This window comes from Oncorhynchus tshawytscha, linkage group LG16, assembly GCF_018296145.1.
Source record: "Oncorhynchus tshawytscha isolate Ot180627B linkage group LG16, Otsh_v2.0, whole genome shotgun sequence".
NCBI classification, from domain to species: domain Eukaryota; kingdom Metazoa; phylum Chordata; class Actinopteri; order Salmoniformes; family Salmonidae; genus Oncorhynchus; species Oncorhynchus tshawytscha.
In genome coordinates, this window is record NC_056444.1 from 11,173,425 (window position 1) to 11,188,934 (window position 15,510).

Sequence of the window (15,510 nt, forward strand, 5' to 3'; positions counted from 1 at the left end):
CTGATGAATGACAGCTCTAATGTACTGATGAATGACAGCTCTAAAAACTGATGAATGACAGCTCTAATGTACTGATGAATGACATAGCTCTAATGTACTGATGAATGACATAGCTCTAATGTACTGATGAATGACAGCTCGAATGTACTGATGAATGACAGCTCGAATGTACTGATGAATGACAGCTCTAAAAACTGATGAATGACAGCTCTAATGTACTGATGAATGACATAGCTGTAATGTGCTGATGAATGACATAGCTCTAATGTACTGATGAATGACATAGCTCTAATGTACTGATGAATGACATAGCTGTAATGTACTGATGAATGACAGCTCTAATGTACTGATGAATGACATAGTTCTAATGTACTGATGAATGACAGCTCTAATGTACTGATGAATGACATAGTTCTAATGTACTGATGAATGACAGCTCTAATGTACTGATGAATGACAGTTCTAATGTACTGATGAATGACAGCTCTAATGTACTGATGAATGACATCTCTACTGTACTGATGAATGACAGCTCTAATGTACTGATGAATGACATAGCTCTAATGTACTGGTGAATGACAGCTCTAATGTACTGATGAATGACAGCTCGAATGTACTGATGAATGACAGCTCTAAAAACTGATGAATGACAGCTCTAATGTACTGATGAATGACATAGCTGTAATGTACTGATGAATGACAGCTCTAATGTACTGATGAATGACATAGTTCTAATGTACTGATGAATGACAGCTCTAATGTACTGATGAATGACATAGCTCTAATGTACTGATGAATGACATAGCTCTAATGTACTGATGAATGACAGCTCTAATGTACTGATGAATGACATAGCTCTAATGTACTGATGAATGACAGCTCTAATGTACTGATGAATGACATAGCTCTAATGTACTGATGAATGACAGCTCTAATGTACTGATGAATGACATAGCTCTAATGTACTGATGAATGACAGCTCTAATGTACTGATGAATGACATAGCTCTAATGTACTGATGAATGACAGCTCTAATGTACTGATGAATGACATAGTTCTAATGTACTGATGAATGACAGCTCTAATGTACTGATGAATGACATAGTTCTAATGTACTGATGAATGACAGCTCTAATGTACTGATGAATGACATCTCTAATGTACTGATGAATGACAGCTCTAATGTACTGATGAATGACAGAGCTGTAATGTGCTGATGAATGACATAGCTCTAATATACTGATGAATGACATCTCTAATGTACTGATGAATGACATAGCTCTAATGTACTGATGAATGACATAGCTCTAATGTACTGATGAATGACAGCTCGAATGTACTGATGAATGACAGCTTGAATGTACTGATGAATGACAGCTCTAAAAACTGATGAATGACAGCTCTAATGTACTGATGAATGACATAGCTGTAATGTGCTGATGAATGACATAGCTCTAATGTACTGATGAATGACATAGCTGTAATGTACTGATGAATGACAGCTCTAATGTACTGATGAATGACATAGCTCTAATGTACTGATGAATGACAGTTCTAATGTACTGATGAATGACAGCTCTAATGTACTGATGAATGACATCTCTAATGTACTGATGAATGACATCTCTAATGTACTGATGAATGACATAGCTCTAATGTACTGGTGAATGACAGCTCTAATGAATGTACTGATGAATGACAGCTCTAAAAACTGATGAATGACAGCTCTAATGTACTGATGAATGACATATCTGTAATGTACTGATGAATGACAGCTCTAATGTACTGATGAATGACATAGTTCTAATGTACTGATGAATGACAGCTCTAATGTACTGATGAATGACAGTTCTAATGTACTGATGAATGACAGCTCTAATGTACTGATGAATGACATAGTTCTAATGTACTGATGAATGACAGCTCTAATGTACTGATGAATGACATAGCTCTAATGTACTGATGAATGACATCTCTAATGTACTGATGAATGACAGCTCTAATGTACTGATGAATGACATAGCTCTAATGTGCTGATGAATGACAGCTCTAATGTACTGATGAATGACATCTCTAATGTACTGATGAATGACAGCTCTAATGTACTGATGAATGACAGCTCTAATGTACTGATGAATGACAGCTCTAATGTACTGATGAATGACATAGTTCTAATGTACTGATGAATGACAGCTCTAATGTACTGATGAATGACATCTCTAATGTACTGATGAATGACAGCTCTAATGTACTGATGAATGACATAGCTCTAATGTACTGATGAATGACATAGCTCTAATGTACTGATGAATGACATAGCTCTAATGTACTGATGAATGACATAGCTCTAATATACTGATGAATGACATCTCTAATGTACTGATGAATGACAGCTCTAATGTACTGATGAATGACATAGCTCTAATGTACTGATGAATGACAGCTCTAATGTACTGATGAATGACAGCTCTAATGTACTGATGAATGACATAGCTCTAATATACTGATGAATGACATAGTTCTAATGTACTGATGAATGACAGCCTATAATGTACTGATGAATGACATAGTTCAAATGTACTGATGAATGACAGCTCTAATGTACTGATGAATGACATAGTTCTAATGTACTGATGAATGACAGCTCTAATGTACTGATGAATGACATCTCTAATGTACTGATGAATGACAGCTGTAATGTACTGATGAATGACATAGCTCTAATGTGCTGATGAATGACATAGCTCTAATGTACTGATGAATGACATAGCTCTAATGTACTGATGAATGACAGCTCTAATGTACTAATGAATGACATAGTTCTAATGTACTGATGAATGACAGCTCTAATGTACTGATGAATGACATCTCTAATGTACTGATGAATGACAGCTCTAATGTACTGATGAATGACATAGCTGTAATGTGCTGATGAATGACATAGCTCTAATGTACTGATGAATGACATAGCTCTAATGTACTGATGAATGACATAGCTCTAATGTACTGATGAATGACAGCTCTAATGTACTGATGAATGACAAACCGCTAATGTACTGATGAATGACAGCTCTAATGTACTGATGAATGACATAGCTCTAATGTACTGATGAATGACAGCTCTAATGTACTGATGAATGACAGCTCTAATGTACTGATGAATGACAGCTCTAATGTACTGATGAATGACAGCTCTAATGTACTGATGAATGACAGCTCTAATGTACTGATGAATGACAGCTCTAATGTACTGATGAATGACAGCTCTAATGTACTGATGAATGACATAGCTGTAATGTGCTGATGAATGACATAGCTCTAATGTACTGATGAATGACATAGCTCTAATGTACTGATGAATGACATAGCTCTAATATACTGATGAATGACATGAATGACTCTAATGTACTGATGAATGACAGCTCTAATGTACTGATGAATGACATAGCTCTAATGTACTGATGAATGACAGCTCTAATGTACTGATGAATGACAGCTCGAATGTACTGATGAATGACAGCTCTAAAAACTGATGAATGACAGCTCTAATGTACTGATGAATGACATAGCTGTAATGTGCTGATGAATGACATAGCTCTAATGTACTGATGAATGACAGCTCTAATGTACTGATGAATGACAAACCTCTAATGTACTGATGAATGACAGCTCTAATGTACTGATGAATGACATAGCTCTAATGTACTGATGAATGACAGCTCTAATGTACTAATGAATGACATAGTTCTAATGTACTGATGAATGACAGCTCTAATGTACTGATGAATGACATAGCTCTAATGTACTGATGAATGACAGCTCTAATGTACTGATGAATGACATCGATCTAATGTACTGATGAATGACATAGCTCTAATGTGCTGATGAATGACAGCTCTAATGTACTGATGAATGACATAGCTCTAATGTACTGATGAATGACAGCTCTAATGTACTGATGAATGACAGTTCTAATGTACTGATGAATGACATAGCTCTATTGTACTGATGAATGACAGCTCTAATGTACTGATGAATGACAGCTCTAATGTACTGATGAATGACATAGCTCTAATGTACTGATGAATGACAGCTCTAATGTACTGATGAATGACAGTTCTAATGTACTGATGAATGACATAGCTCTATTGTACTGATGAATGACATAGCTCTAATGTACTGATGAATGACAGCTCTAATGTACTGATGAATGACAGTTCTAATGTACTGATGAATGACATAGCTCTATTGTACTGATGAATGACAGCTCTAATGTACTGATGAATTACATAGCTCTAATGTACTGATGAATGACATAGTTCTAATGTACTGATCAATGACAGCTCTAATGTACTGATCAATGACAGCTCTAATGTACTGATGAATGACAGCTCTAATGTACTGATGAATGACAGCTCTAATGTACTGATGAATGACATAGCTCTAATGTACTGATGAATGACATAGCTCTAATGTACTGATGAATGACAGCTCTAATGTACTGATGAATGACATCGATCTAATGTACTGATGAATGACATAGCTCTAATGTGCTGATGAATGACATAGCTCTAATGTACTGATGAATGACATAGCTCTAATGTACTGATGAATGACAGCTCTAATGTACTGATGAATGACAGCTCTAATGTACTGATGAATGACAGCTCTAATGTACTGATGAATGACATAGCTGATGAATGACATAGCTCTAATGTACTGATGAATGACAGCTCTAATGTACTGATGAATGACATAGCTCTAATGTACTGATGAATGATAGCTCTAATGTACTGATGAATGACAAACCTCTAATGTACTGATGAATGACAGCTCTAATGTACTGATGAATGACATAGCTCTAATGTACTGATGAATGACAGCTCTAATGTACTGATGAATGACAGCTCTAATGTACTGATGAATGCCAGCTCTAATGTACTGATGAATGACAGCTCTAATGTACTGATGAATGACAGCTCTAATGTACTGATGAATGACATAGCTCTAATGTACTGATGAATGACATAGCTCTAATGTGCTGATGAATGACATAGCTCTAATGTACTGATGAATGACAGCTCTAATGTACTGATGAATGACATAGTTCTAATGTACTGATGAATGACAGCTCTAATGTACTGATGAATGACAGCTCTAATGTACTGATGAATGACGTAGCTCTAATGTACTGATGAATGACAGCTCTAATGTACTGATGAATGACATAGCTCTAATGTACTGATGAATGACAGCTCTAATGTACTGATGAATGACAGTTCTAATGTACTGATGAATGACATAGCTCTATTGTACTGATGAATGACAGCTCTAATGTACTGATGAATTACATAGCTCTAATGTACTGATGAATGACATAGTTCTAATGTACTGATCAATGACAGCTCTAATGTACTGATCAATGACAGCTCTAATGTACTGATGAATGACAGCTCTAATGTACTGATGAATGACAGCTCTAATGTACTGATGAATGACAGCTCTAATGTACTGATCAATGACAGCTCTAATGTACTGATGAATGACAGCTCTAATGTACTGATGAATGACAGCTCTAATGTACTGATGAATGACATAGCTCTAATGTACTGATGAATGACAGCTCTAATGTACTGATGAATGACATAGCTCTAATGTACTGATGAATGACATAGCTCTAATGTACTGATGAATGACATAGCTCTAATGTACTGATGAATGACAGCTCTAATGTACTGATGAATGACATAGTTCTAATGTACTGATGAATGACAGCTCTAATGTACTGATGAATGACATCGCTCTAATGTACTGATGAATGACATAGCTCTAATGTGCTGATGAATGACATAGCTCTAATGTACTGATGAATGACATAGCTCTAATGTACTGATGAATGACAGCTCTAATGTATTGATGAATGACAGCTCTAATGTACTGATGAATGACAGCTCTAATGTACTGATGAATGACAGCTCTAATGTACTGATGAATGACATAGCTCTAATGTGCTGATGAATGACATAGCTCTAATGTACTGATGAATGACATAGCTCTAATGTACTGATGAATGACATAGCTCTAATGTGCTGATGAATGACATAGTTCTAATGTACTGATGAATGACACAGCTCTAATGTACTGATGAATGACATAGCTCTAATGTACTGATGAATGACATAGCTCTAATGTACTGATGAATGACAGCTCTAATGTACTGATGAATGACAGCTCTAATGTACTGATGAATGACATAGCTCTAATGTGCTGATGAATGACATAGCTCTAATGTACTGATGAATGACATAACTCTAATGTACTGATGAATGACATAGCTCTAATGTACTGATGAATGACATAGCTCTAATGTACTGATGAATGACAGCTCTAATGTACTGATGAATGACATCGATCTAATGTACTGATGAATGACATAGCTCTAATGTGCTGATGAATGACATAGCTCTAATGTACTGATGAATGACATAGCTCTAATGTACTGATGAATGACAGCTCTAATCTATTGATGAATGACAGCTCTAATGTACTGATGAATGACAGCTCTAATGTACTGATGAATGACATAGCTGATGAATGACATAGCTCTAATGTACTGATGAATGACAGCTCTAATGTACTGATGAATGACATAGCTCTAATGTACTGATGAATGACAGCTCTAATGTACTGATGAATGACAGCTCTAATGTACTGATGAATGACAGCTCTAATGTACTGATGAATGACATAGCTCTAATGTACTGATGAATGACATAGCTCTAATGTGCTGATGAATGACATAGCTCTAATGTACTGATGAATGACATAGCTCTAATGTACTGATGAATGACATAGCTCTCATGTACTGATGAATTACATAGCTCTAATGTACTGATGAATGACATAGCTCTAATGTGCTGATGAATGACATAGCTCTAATGTACTGATGAATGACATAGTTGTAATGTACTGATGAATGACAGCTCTAATGTACTGATGAATAACAGCTCTAATGTACTGATGAATGACAGCTCTAATGTACTGATGAATGACATAGTTCTAATGTACTGATGAATGACAGCTCTAATGTACTGATGAATGACAGCTCTAATGTACTGATGAATGACAGCTCTAATGTACTGATGAATGACAGCTCTAATGTACTGATGAATGACAGCTCTAATGTACTGATGAATGACAGCTCTAATGTGCTTATGAATGACATAGCTCTAATGTACTGATGAATGACATAGCTCTAATGTACTGATGAATGACATAGCTCTCATGTACTGATGAATTACATAGCTCTAATGTATTGATGAATGACATAGCTCTAATGTGCTGATGAATGACATAGCTCTAATGTACTGATGAATGACATAGCTCTAATGTACTGATGAATGACATAGTTGTAATGTACTGATGAATGACAGGTCTAATGTACTGATGAATGACAGCTCTAATGTACTGATGAATGACAGCTCTAATGTACTGATGAATGACATAGCTCTAATGTACTGATGAATGACAGCTCTAATGTACTGATGAATGACATAGTTCTAATGTACTGATGAATGACAGCTCTAATGTACTGATGAATGACAGCTCTAATGTACTGATGAATGACAGCTCTAATGTACTGATGAATGACAGCTCTAATGTACTGATGAATGACAGCTCTAATGTACTGATGAATGACATAGCTCTAATGTACTGATGAATGACAGCTCTAATGTACTGCTGAATGACATAGTTCTAATGTACTGATGAATGACAGCTCTAATGTACTGATGAATGACAGCTCTAATGTACTGATGAATGACAGCTCTAATGTACTGATGAATGACAGCTCTAATGTGCTGATGAATGACATAGTTCTAATGTACTGATGAATGACAGCTCTAATGTACTGATGAATGACAGCTCTAATGTACTGATGAATGACATAGCTCTAATGTACTGATGAATGACAGCTCTAATGTACTGATGAATGACAAACCGCTAATGTACTGATGAATGACAGCTCTAATGTACTGATGAATGACATAGCTCTAATGTACTGATGAATGACAGCTCTAATGTACTGATGAATGACTTAGCTCTAATGTACTGATGAATGACAGCTCTAATTTACTGATGAACGACATAGCTCTAATGTACTGATGAATGACATAGCTCTAATATACTGATGAATGACAGCTCTAATGTACTGATGAATGACAGCTCTAATGTACTGATGAATGACATAGTTCTAATGTACTGATGAATGACAGCTCTAATGTACTGATGAATGACAGCTCGAATGTACTGATGAATGACAGCTCTAAAAACTGATGAATGACATAGCTGTAATGTGCTGATGAATGACATAGCTCTAATGTACTGATGAATGACAGCTCTAATGTACTGATGAATGACAAACCTCTAATGTACTGATGAATGACAGCTCTAATGTACTGATGAATGACATAGCTCTAATGTACTGATGAATGACAGCTCTAATGTACTGATGAATGACAGCTATAATGTACTGCTGAATGACATAGTTCTAATGTACTGATGAATGACAGCTCTAATGTACTGATGAATGACAGCTATAATGTACTGCTGAATGACGTGTTAAATGTTGTTTAGCTGCATCATCTGAACCACTGTGTAGGAAAACGTTACTCTTTCTCTCTTCTTTATTTCTCTCTCTCTTCTTTATTTCTCTCTCTCGCTCGTTCCGTCACTCTTTTTCGCTCTCTCTCAATTCAATTGAATTCAAAGGGCTTTATTGGCATGGGAAACATATGTTTACATTGCCAAAGCAAATGGAATTCACAATAAACAAAAGGGAAATAAACAAGGGAAACATTAGTACATTTAATTTCAAATGTTATATTGTTGGCAATGTACAGTGTTTTAACAATGTGATAGGAGTTGAAGTATGAAAGGGAAAATCAACATAAATATTGGTTGTATTTACGATGTTGTTTGTGCTCCACTGGCTACCCTTTTCTCATGGCAACATGACTGCACACTGCGGTATTTCACCTCACAGTTATGGGAGTTTATCCATTTTTGATTTGTTTTCAAATTCTCTCTTTCTTCCTTTCTATTTTGCTTATTCTTTTTGTGCATCTCTTCATCTCTGTGCCCCTCTTGTTTTTGAACCCCAGGACTTGCTTCGCTGCCGAGTTTTGACTTCAGGTATTTTTGAAACAAGATTTCAAGTCGACAAAGTGAACTTTCAGTAAGTGTTCCCTTTCATTCATTGTGATGTAATGTTACACAGCATTGTCTGTTGTCTTAACTGTATGAACAATGTACTGTATGTACATGGCTATGGTGGTTTCCTGTTGTCATGGAAATGTCCCCACCTTGTGGTCGTCTAGGGTAGTTTTTTAATTTGTCTCTAAATGGCTGTCATGAAAAGCATAAAGCTTTGCTTCTGTTTGTGTTAGGTTTTTGTTTGTTATATGGACATAATTTGTTAAAATACAAATGCAGCTAAGTCAAATGTGATTAGTATCATACCATTTACAGTCAACCACCAACATTTCTTTGGAAGAGTTTTTTGTCTTCCTTTTGCTAATTAACATTTTGGTTGTCTAACAAATGCACACTAAATGGAAAGTATCTGCACTGAAACACCATGACGCGGCAAATCAACATACTGCCAAGTGGTTTAGTGTTGTGGTTAACTTTACCCACAAGGGGGCTCTGTTTCCAGCACCATCACTCCATGTAGAAAACTAGTCCAATAGACTGTCTCTCAAGATTTGAGATCAAGACATGGTTGAGTTAAATGTGCTTCTTCCACACATTGGCCCATACAGAAGTTAACAGGTTTGTCCCTCTCTCTCAGTATGTTTGATGTAGGCGGCCAGAGAGACGAGAGGAGAAAATGGATCCAGTGCTTTAACGGTGAGTTTGGATTCTGTGTACGGTTCTGCTGCCCACAGTGCTGTTCTGCTCCCCACTGTGCTGTTCTGCTCCCCACAGTGCTGTTCCCCACAGTGCTGTTCTGCTCCCCACTGTGCTGTTCTGCTCCCTATTGTGCTGTTCTGCTCCCCACAGTGCTGCTCCCCACAGTGCTGTTCCCCACAGTGCTGTTCTGCTCCCCACAGTGCTGTTCTGCTCCCCACAGTGCTGCTCCCCACAGTGCTGTTCTGCTCCCCACAGTGCTGTTCTGCTGCCCACAGTGCTGTTCTGCTGCCCACAGTGCTGTTCTGCTCCCCACTGTGCTGTTCTGCTCCCCACAGTGCTGTTCTGCTCCCCACTGTGCTGTTCTGCTCCCCACTGTGCTGTTCTGCACCCCACTGTGCTGTTCCTCTGCCCACAATGTTGTGTTGTGAGTGTAACTATGGTGTTCGGTGAATGATGGTCAACGAGTAACCTTTTCAAGTAAACTTTTCTGAAACTGGAAGACTCATGTTAGCACATATGATAATGCCCAGGCTTTAGCTTTACAGGCTAGCACAGTCTTGAGGTGGGACAGGATTCATTAGTATTACATGCTATATGATGTGGTTTGCAAGGTCTCAGCGTCTGGTACTCACTCCCGAGTGGCACAGCGTTCTAAGGCACTGCATCTCAGTGCTAGAGGCGTCACTACAGACCCTGGTTCGATTCCAGGCTGTGTCACAACCAACTGTGATTGGGAGTCTCATATGGCGGCGCACAACTGGCCCAGCGTGGTCCTGGTTAGGTTTTGGCTGGGGTTGGCCATCATTGTATATAAGAATTTGTTCTTAACTGACTTGTCTGGTTAAATAAAGGTTACATTTTTTTCCTTTTTTTATTTTTTATAAATGAGTGAATTATAAATGACAACTCATTTCACTGTGTACCTATTTCTTTCAGACGTGACGGCCATCATCTTTGTGGCGGCAAGCAGCAGTTATAACATGGTCATAAGGGAAGACAACAGCACCAACAGACTCCGGGAATCACTGGATCTCTTCAAGAGCATCTGGAATAACAGGTTGGTCCACAGTCACTTTGTCTGGCTCTCTGCCCTCTGGTCCACAATTACCTTGTCTGGCTCTCTGCCCTCTGGTCCACAGTCACCTCGTCTGGCTCTCTGCCCTCTGGTCCACAGTCACCTCGTCTGGCTCTCTGCCCTCTGGTCCACAGTCACCTTGTCTGGCTCTCTGCCCTCTGGTCCACAGTCACCTCGTCTGGCTCTCTGCCCTCTGGTCCACAGTCACCTCGTCTGGCTCTCTGCCCTCTGGTCCACAGTTACCTCGTCTGGCTCTTTGCCCTCTGGTCCACAGTCACCTCGTCTGGCTCTCTGCCCTCTGGTCCACAGTTACCTCGTCTGGCTCTCTGCCCTCTGGTCCACAGTCACCTCGTCTGGCTCTCTGCCCTCTGGTCCACAGTCACCTCGTCTGGCTCTCTGCCCTCTGGTCCACAGTCACCTCGTCTGGCTCTCTGCCCTCTGGTCCACAGTCACCTTGTCTGGCTCTCTGCCCTCTGGTCCACAGTCACCTCGTCTGGCTCTCTGCCCTCTGGTCCACAGTCACCTCGTCTGGCTCTCTGCCCTCTGGTCCACAGTTACCTCGTCTGGCTCTTTGCCCTCTGGTCCACAGTCACCTCGTCTGGCTCTCTGCCCTCTGGTCCACAGTCACCTCGTCTGGCTCTCTGCCCTCTGGTCCACAGTCACCTTGTCTGGCTCTCTGCCCTCTGGTCCACAGTCACCTCGTCTGGCTCTCTGCCCTCTGGTCCACAGTCACCTCGTCTGGCTCTCTGCCCTCTGGTCCACAGTCACCTCGTCTGGCTCTCTGCCCTCTGGTCCACAGTCACCTCGTCTGGCTCTCTGCCCTCTGGTCCACAGTCACCTCGTCTGGCTCTCTGCCCTCTGATCCACAGTCACCTCGTCTGGCTCTCGCTGCCCTCTGGTCCACAGTCACCTCGTCCGGCTCTCGCTGCCTTCTGGTCCACAGTCACCTCGTCCGGCTCTCTGCCCTCTGGTCCACAGTCACCTCATCTGGCTCTCTGCCCTCTGGTCCACAGTCACCTCGTCTGGCTTTCGCTGCCCTCTGGTCCACAGTCACCTCGTCTGGCTTTCGCTGCCCTCTGGTCCACAGTCACCTCGTCTGGCTTTCGCTGCCCTCTGGTCCACAGTCACCTCGTCTGGCTTTCGCTGCCCTTTGGTCCACAGTCACCTCGTCTGGCTTTCGCTGCCCTCTGGTCCACAGTCACCTCGTCTGGCTTTCGCTGCCCTCTGGTCCACAGTCACCTCGTCTGGCTTTCGCTGCCCTTTGGTCCACAGTCACCTCGTCTGGCTTTCGCTGCCCTCTGGTCCACAGTCACCTCGTCTGGCTTTCGCTGCCCTCTGGTCCACAGTCACCTCGTCTGGCTTTCGCTGCCCTCTGGTCCACAGTCACCTCGTCTGGCACTCTGCCCTCTGGTCCACAGTCACCTCATCTGGCTTTCGCTGCCCTCTGGTCCGCAGTCACCTTGTCTGGCTTTCGCTGCCCTCTGGTCCACAGTCACCTCATCTGGCTTTCGCTGCCCTCTGGTCCACAGTCACCTCGTCTGGCTCTCTGCCCTCTGGTCCACAGTCACCTCGTCTGGCTCTGCCCTCTGGTCCACAGTCACCTCGTCTGGCTTTCGCTGCCCTCTGGTCCACATTCACCTCGTCTGGCTTTTGCTGCCCTCTGGTCCACAGTCACCTCGTCTGGCTCTCTGCCCTCTGGTCCACAGTCACCTCGTCTGGCTCTCTGCCCTCTGGTCCACAGTCACCTCGTCTGGCTTTCGCTGCCCTCTGGTCCACAGTCACCTCGTCTGGCTTTCGCTGCCCTCTGATCCACAGTCACCTCGTCTGCCTCTCTGCCCTCTGGTCCACAGTCACCTCGTCTGGCTTTCGCTGCCCTCTCCCAACCCAATTTTGCCCTACTGAACATTTCGCACCAGATTTAGTAATATATTCTATTGTGTTACGATTTCAATATATTTTCAATACACTGAAAATGCATTTCAAACCAACTGTAACACATTGCAACACTATATAAATGTGCTTCCCATTTAGTGTTAATCGGTCAAGGTGGTAAAATCAGTATTAATCGGACAATGTTGTGATATCGGCGTTAATCGGACAATGTTGTGATATCGGTGTTAATCGGACAAGGTGGTAAAACCATTATTAATCGGACTATGTTGTGATATCGGTGTTAATCGGACAATGTTGTGATATCGGTGTTAATCGGTCAAGGTGGTAAAATCAGTATTAATCGGACAATGTTGTGATATCGGTGTTAATCGGACTATGTTGTGATATCGGTGTTAATCGGACAATGTTGTGATATCGGTGTTAATCGGACTATGTTGTGATATCGGTGTTAATCGGACAATGTTGTGATATCGGTGTTAATCGGACAATGTTGTGATATCGGTGTTAATCGGACTATGTTGTGATATCGGTGTTAATCGGACTATGTTGTGATATCGGTGTTAATCGGACTATGTTGTGATATCGGCGTTAATCGGACTATGTTGTGATATCGGTGTTAATCGGACAAGGCGGTAAAATCATTATTAATCGGACTATGTTGTGATATCGGTGTTAATCGGACAATGTTGTGATATCGGTGTTAATCGGACTATGTTGTGATATCGGTGTTAATCGGACAAGGCGGTAAAATCATTATTAATCGGACTATGTTGTGATATCGGTGTTAATCGGACAATGTTGTGATATCGGTGTTAATCGGACAATGTTGTGATATCGGTGTTAATCGGACAATGGTGTGATATCGGCGTTAATCGGACAATGTTGTGATATCGGCGTTAATCGGACAATGTTGTGATATCGGTGTTAATCGGACAATGTTGTGATATCGGTGTTAATCGGACTATGTTGTGATATCGGTGTTAATCGGACAATGTTGTGATATCGGTGTTAATCGGACTATGTTGTGATATCGGTGTTAATCGGACTATGTTGTGATATCGGCGTTAATCGGACTATGTTGTGATATCGGTGTTAATCGGACAAGGTTGTAAAATCAATATTAATCGGACTATGTTGTGAAATCAATATTAATCGGACAATGTTGTGATATCGGTGTTAATCGGACTAATGTTGTGATATCGGTGTTAATCGGACAATGTTGTGATATCGGTGTTAATCGGACAATGGTAAAATCATTATTAATCGGACTATGTTGTGATATCGGTGTTAATCGGACAATGTTGTGATATCGGTGTTAATCGGACTATGTTGTGATATCGGTGTTAATCGGACAATGTTGTGATATCGGTGTTAATCGGACAATGTTGTGATATCGGTGTTAATCGGACTATGTTGTGATATCGGTGTTAATCGGACAATGTTGTGATATCGGTGTTAATCGGACTATGTTGTGATATCGGTGTTAATCGGACTATGTTGTGATATCGGTGTTAATCGGACTATGTTGTGATATCGGCGTTAATCGGACTATGTTGTGATATCGGTGTTAATCGGACAAGGCGGTAAAATCATTATTAATCGGACTATGTTGTGATATCGGTGTTAATCAGTCAAGGTGGTGAAGTCAGTGTTAATCAGAAGCAGAAACATGAGAGTTGGATGGAGAGGTTTTATTTTGAAACCCACCCGTTCACATTCCACTAACTCTGAGGAAATGTGATTGTTTAAATACCTGTCTAGTCACGCCATTCTTTGTTTTCAGGTTTCTACGGACCATTTCAGTCATCCTGTTCTTGAACAAGCAGGACATGTTGGCTGACAAGATCTTAGCAGGGAAATCCAAACTTGAAGACTACTTCCCTGAGTATGTTCGCTATACAGTACCGGCTGAAGGTGGGTACTAAGATGGACGGAAAACAACCCATTGTTTAAATCATTGTTGATTTGACTCATATTCAATATTTATAAGCATTTATAATTGTTCATTATTTAAAATATATTATGAACTGGATCATAATAAATTAAACAAATGTACTAACCTAAGGTTCACACACTCCAGAAACGAAGCCTCGTTGTTGTTGCTTCACAGTGAAGGACTCCCAAACCGATCCTCAAGATGTATTCAAAGGTTAACCCATTTTGGCAACTCACACTTTTTGAAAATGTGAATCAAATGGAATCATTTGCGCTGGCCCTGGAATCAACCTAATTTACACCTCTTATGACACTATTACTTATAGATATTCCAGGGACTCTATTGCAGTATGTGAACAATAGCATTAACATGCTTTTCTTCCCATTGTCAAATGAGAATGGTTTGGAGCATGGAGAACAGTAGTTAGAGATACAAACATTTGATTGCAGGCACTGCCATCAGGCACTACACTGATTACATCCGGTCCTAATGATATCCTTCTTCTGATGACATATGTCTCTTTGTGGTCAGCCGTTCCAGACCCTGGAGAGGACCCTAAAGTGACCCGGGCCAAATTTTTCATCCGAGATGAGTTCCTTGTACGTACCGTTTTCATTCTGTACTGACTGTAGACCCTTGTTTCCTAGTGTTAACTTAAGAGTCAACCATTTCAAGGTTTGAGTCATTTCCATTT

General features: G+C 40.5%; 1 protein-coding gene across 5 annotated transcripts in view; it reads left to right on the forward strand.

Annotated features, from left to right (window-relative positions):
- The window catches only part of LOC112215312 (guanine nucleotide-binding protein G(olf) subunit alpha-like), a 77,807-nt gene that overhangs the window by 60,902 nt on the left and 1,395 nt on the right, over positions 1-15,510 (forward strand). For 2 of the 5 annotated variants that reach the window (XM_042298761.1, XM_042298764.1), the window contains exons 7-12: positions 9,162-9,235; positions 9,851-9,909; positions 10,849-10,969; positions 14,664-14,794; positions 14,946-15,029; positions 15,348-15,415. In XM_042298761.1, the coding sequence (XP_042154695.1) occupies positions 9,162-9,235; positions 9,851-9,909; positions 10,849-10,969; positions 14,664-14,794; positions 14,946-15,029; positions 15,348-15,415 (537 nt within the window). The remainder of the gene's footprint in view (positions 1-9,161; positions 9,236-9,850; positions 9,910-10,848; positions 10,970-14,663; positions 14,795-14,945; positions 15,030-15,347; positions 15,416-15,510) is intronic. The other 3 variants (XM_042298763.1, XM_042298765.1, XM_042298762.1) reach the window with 2 other exon arrangements.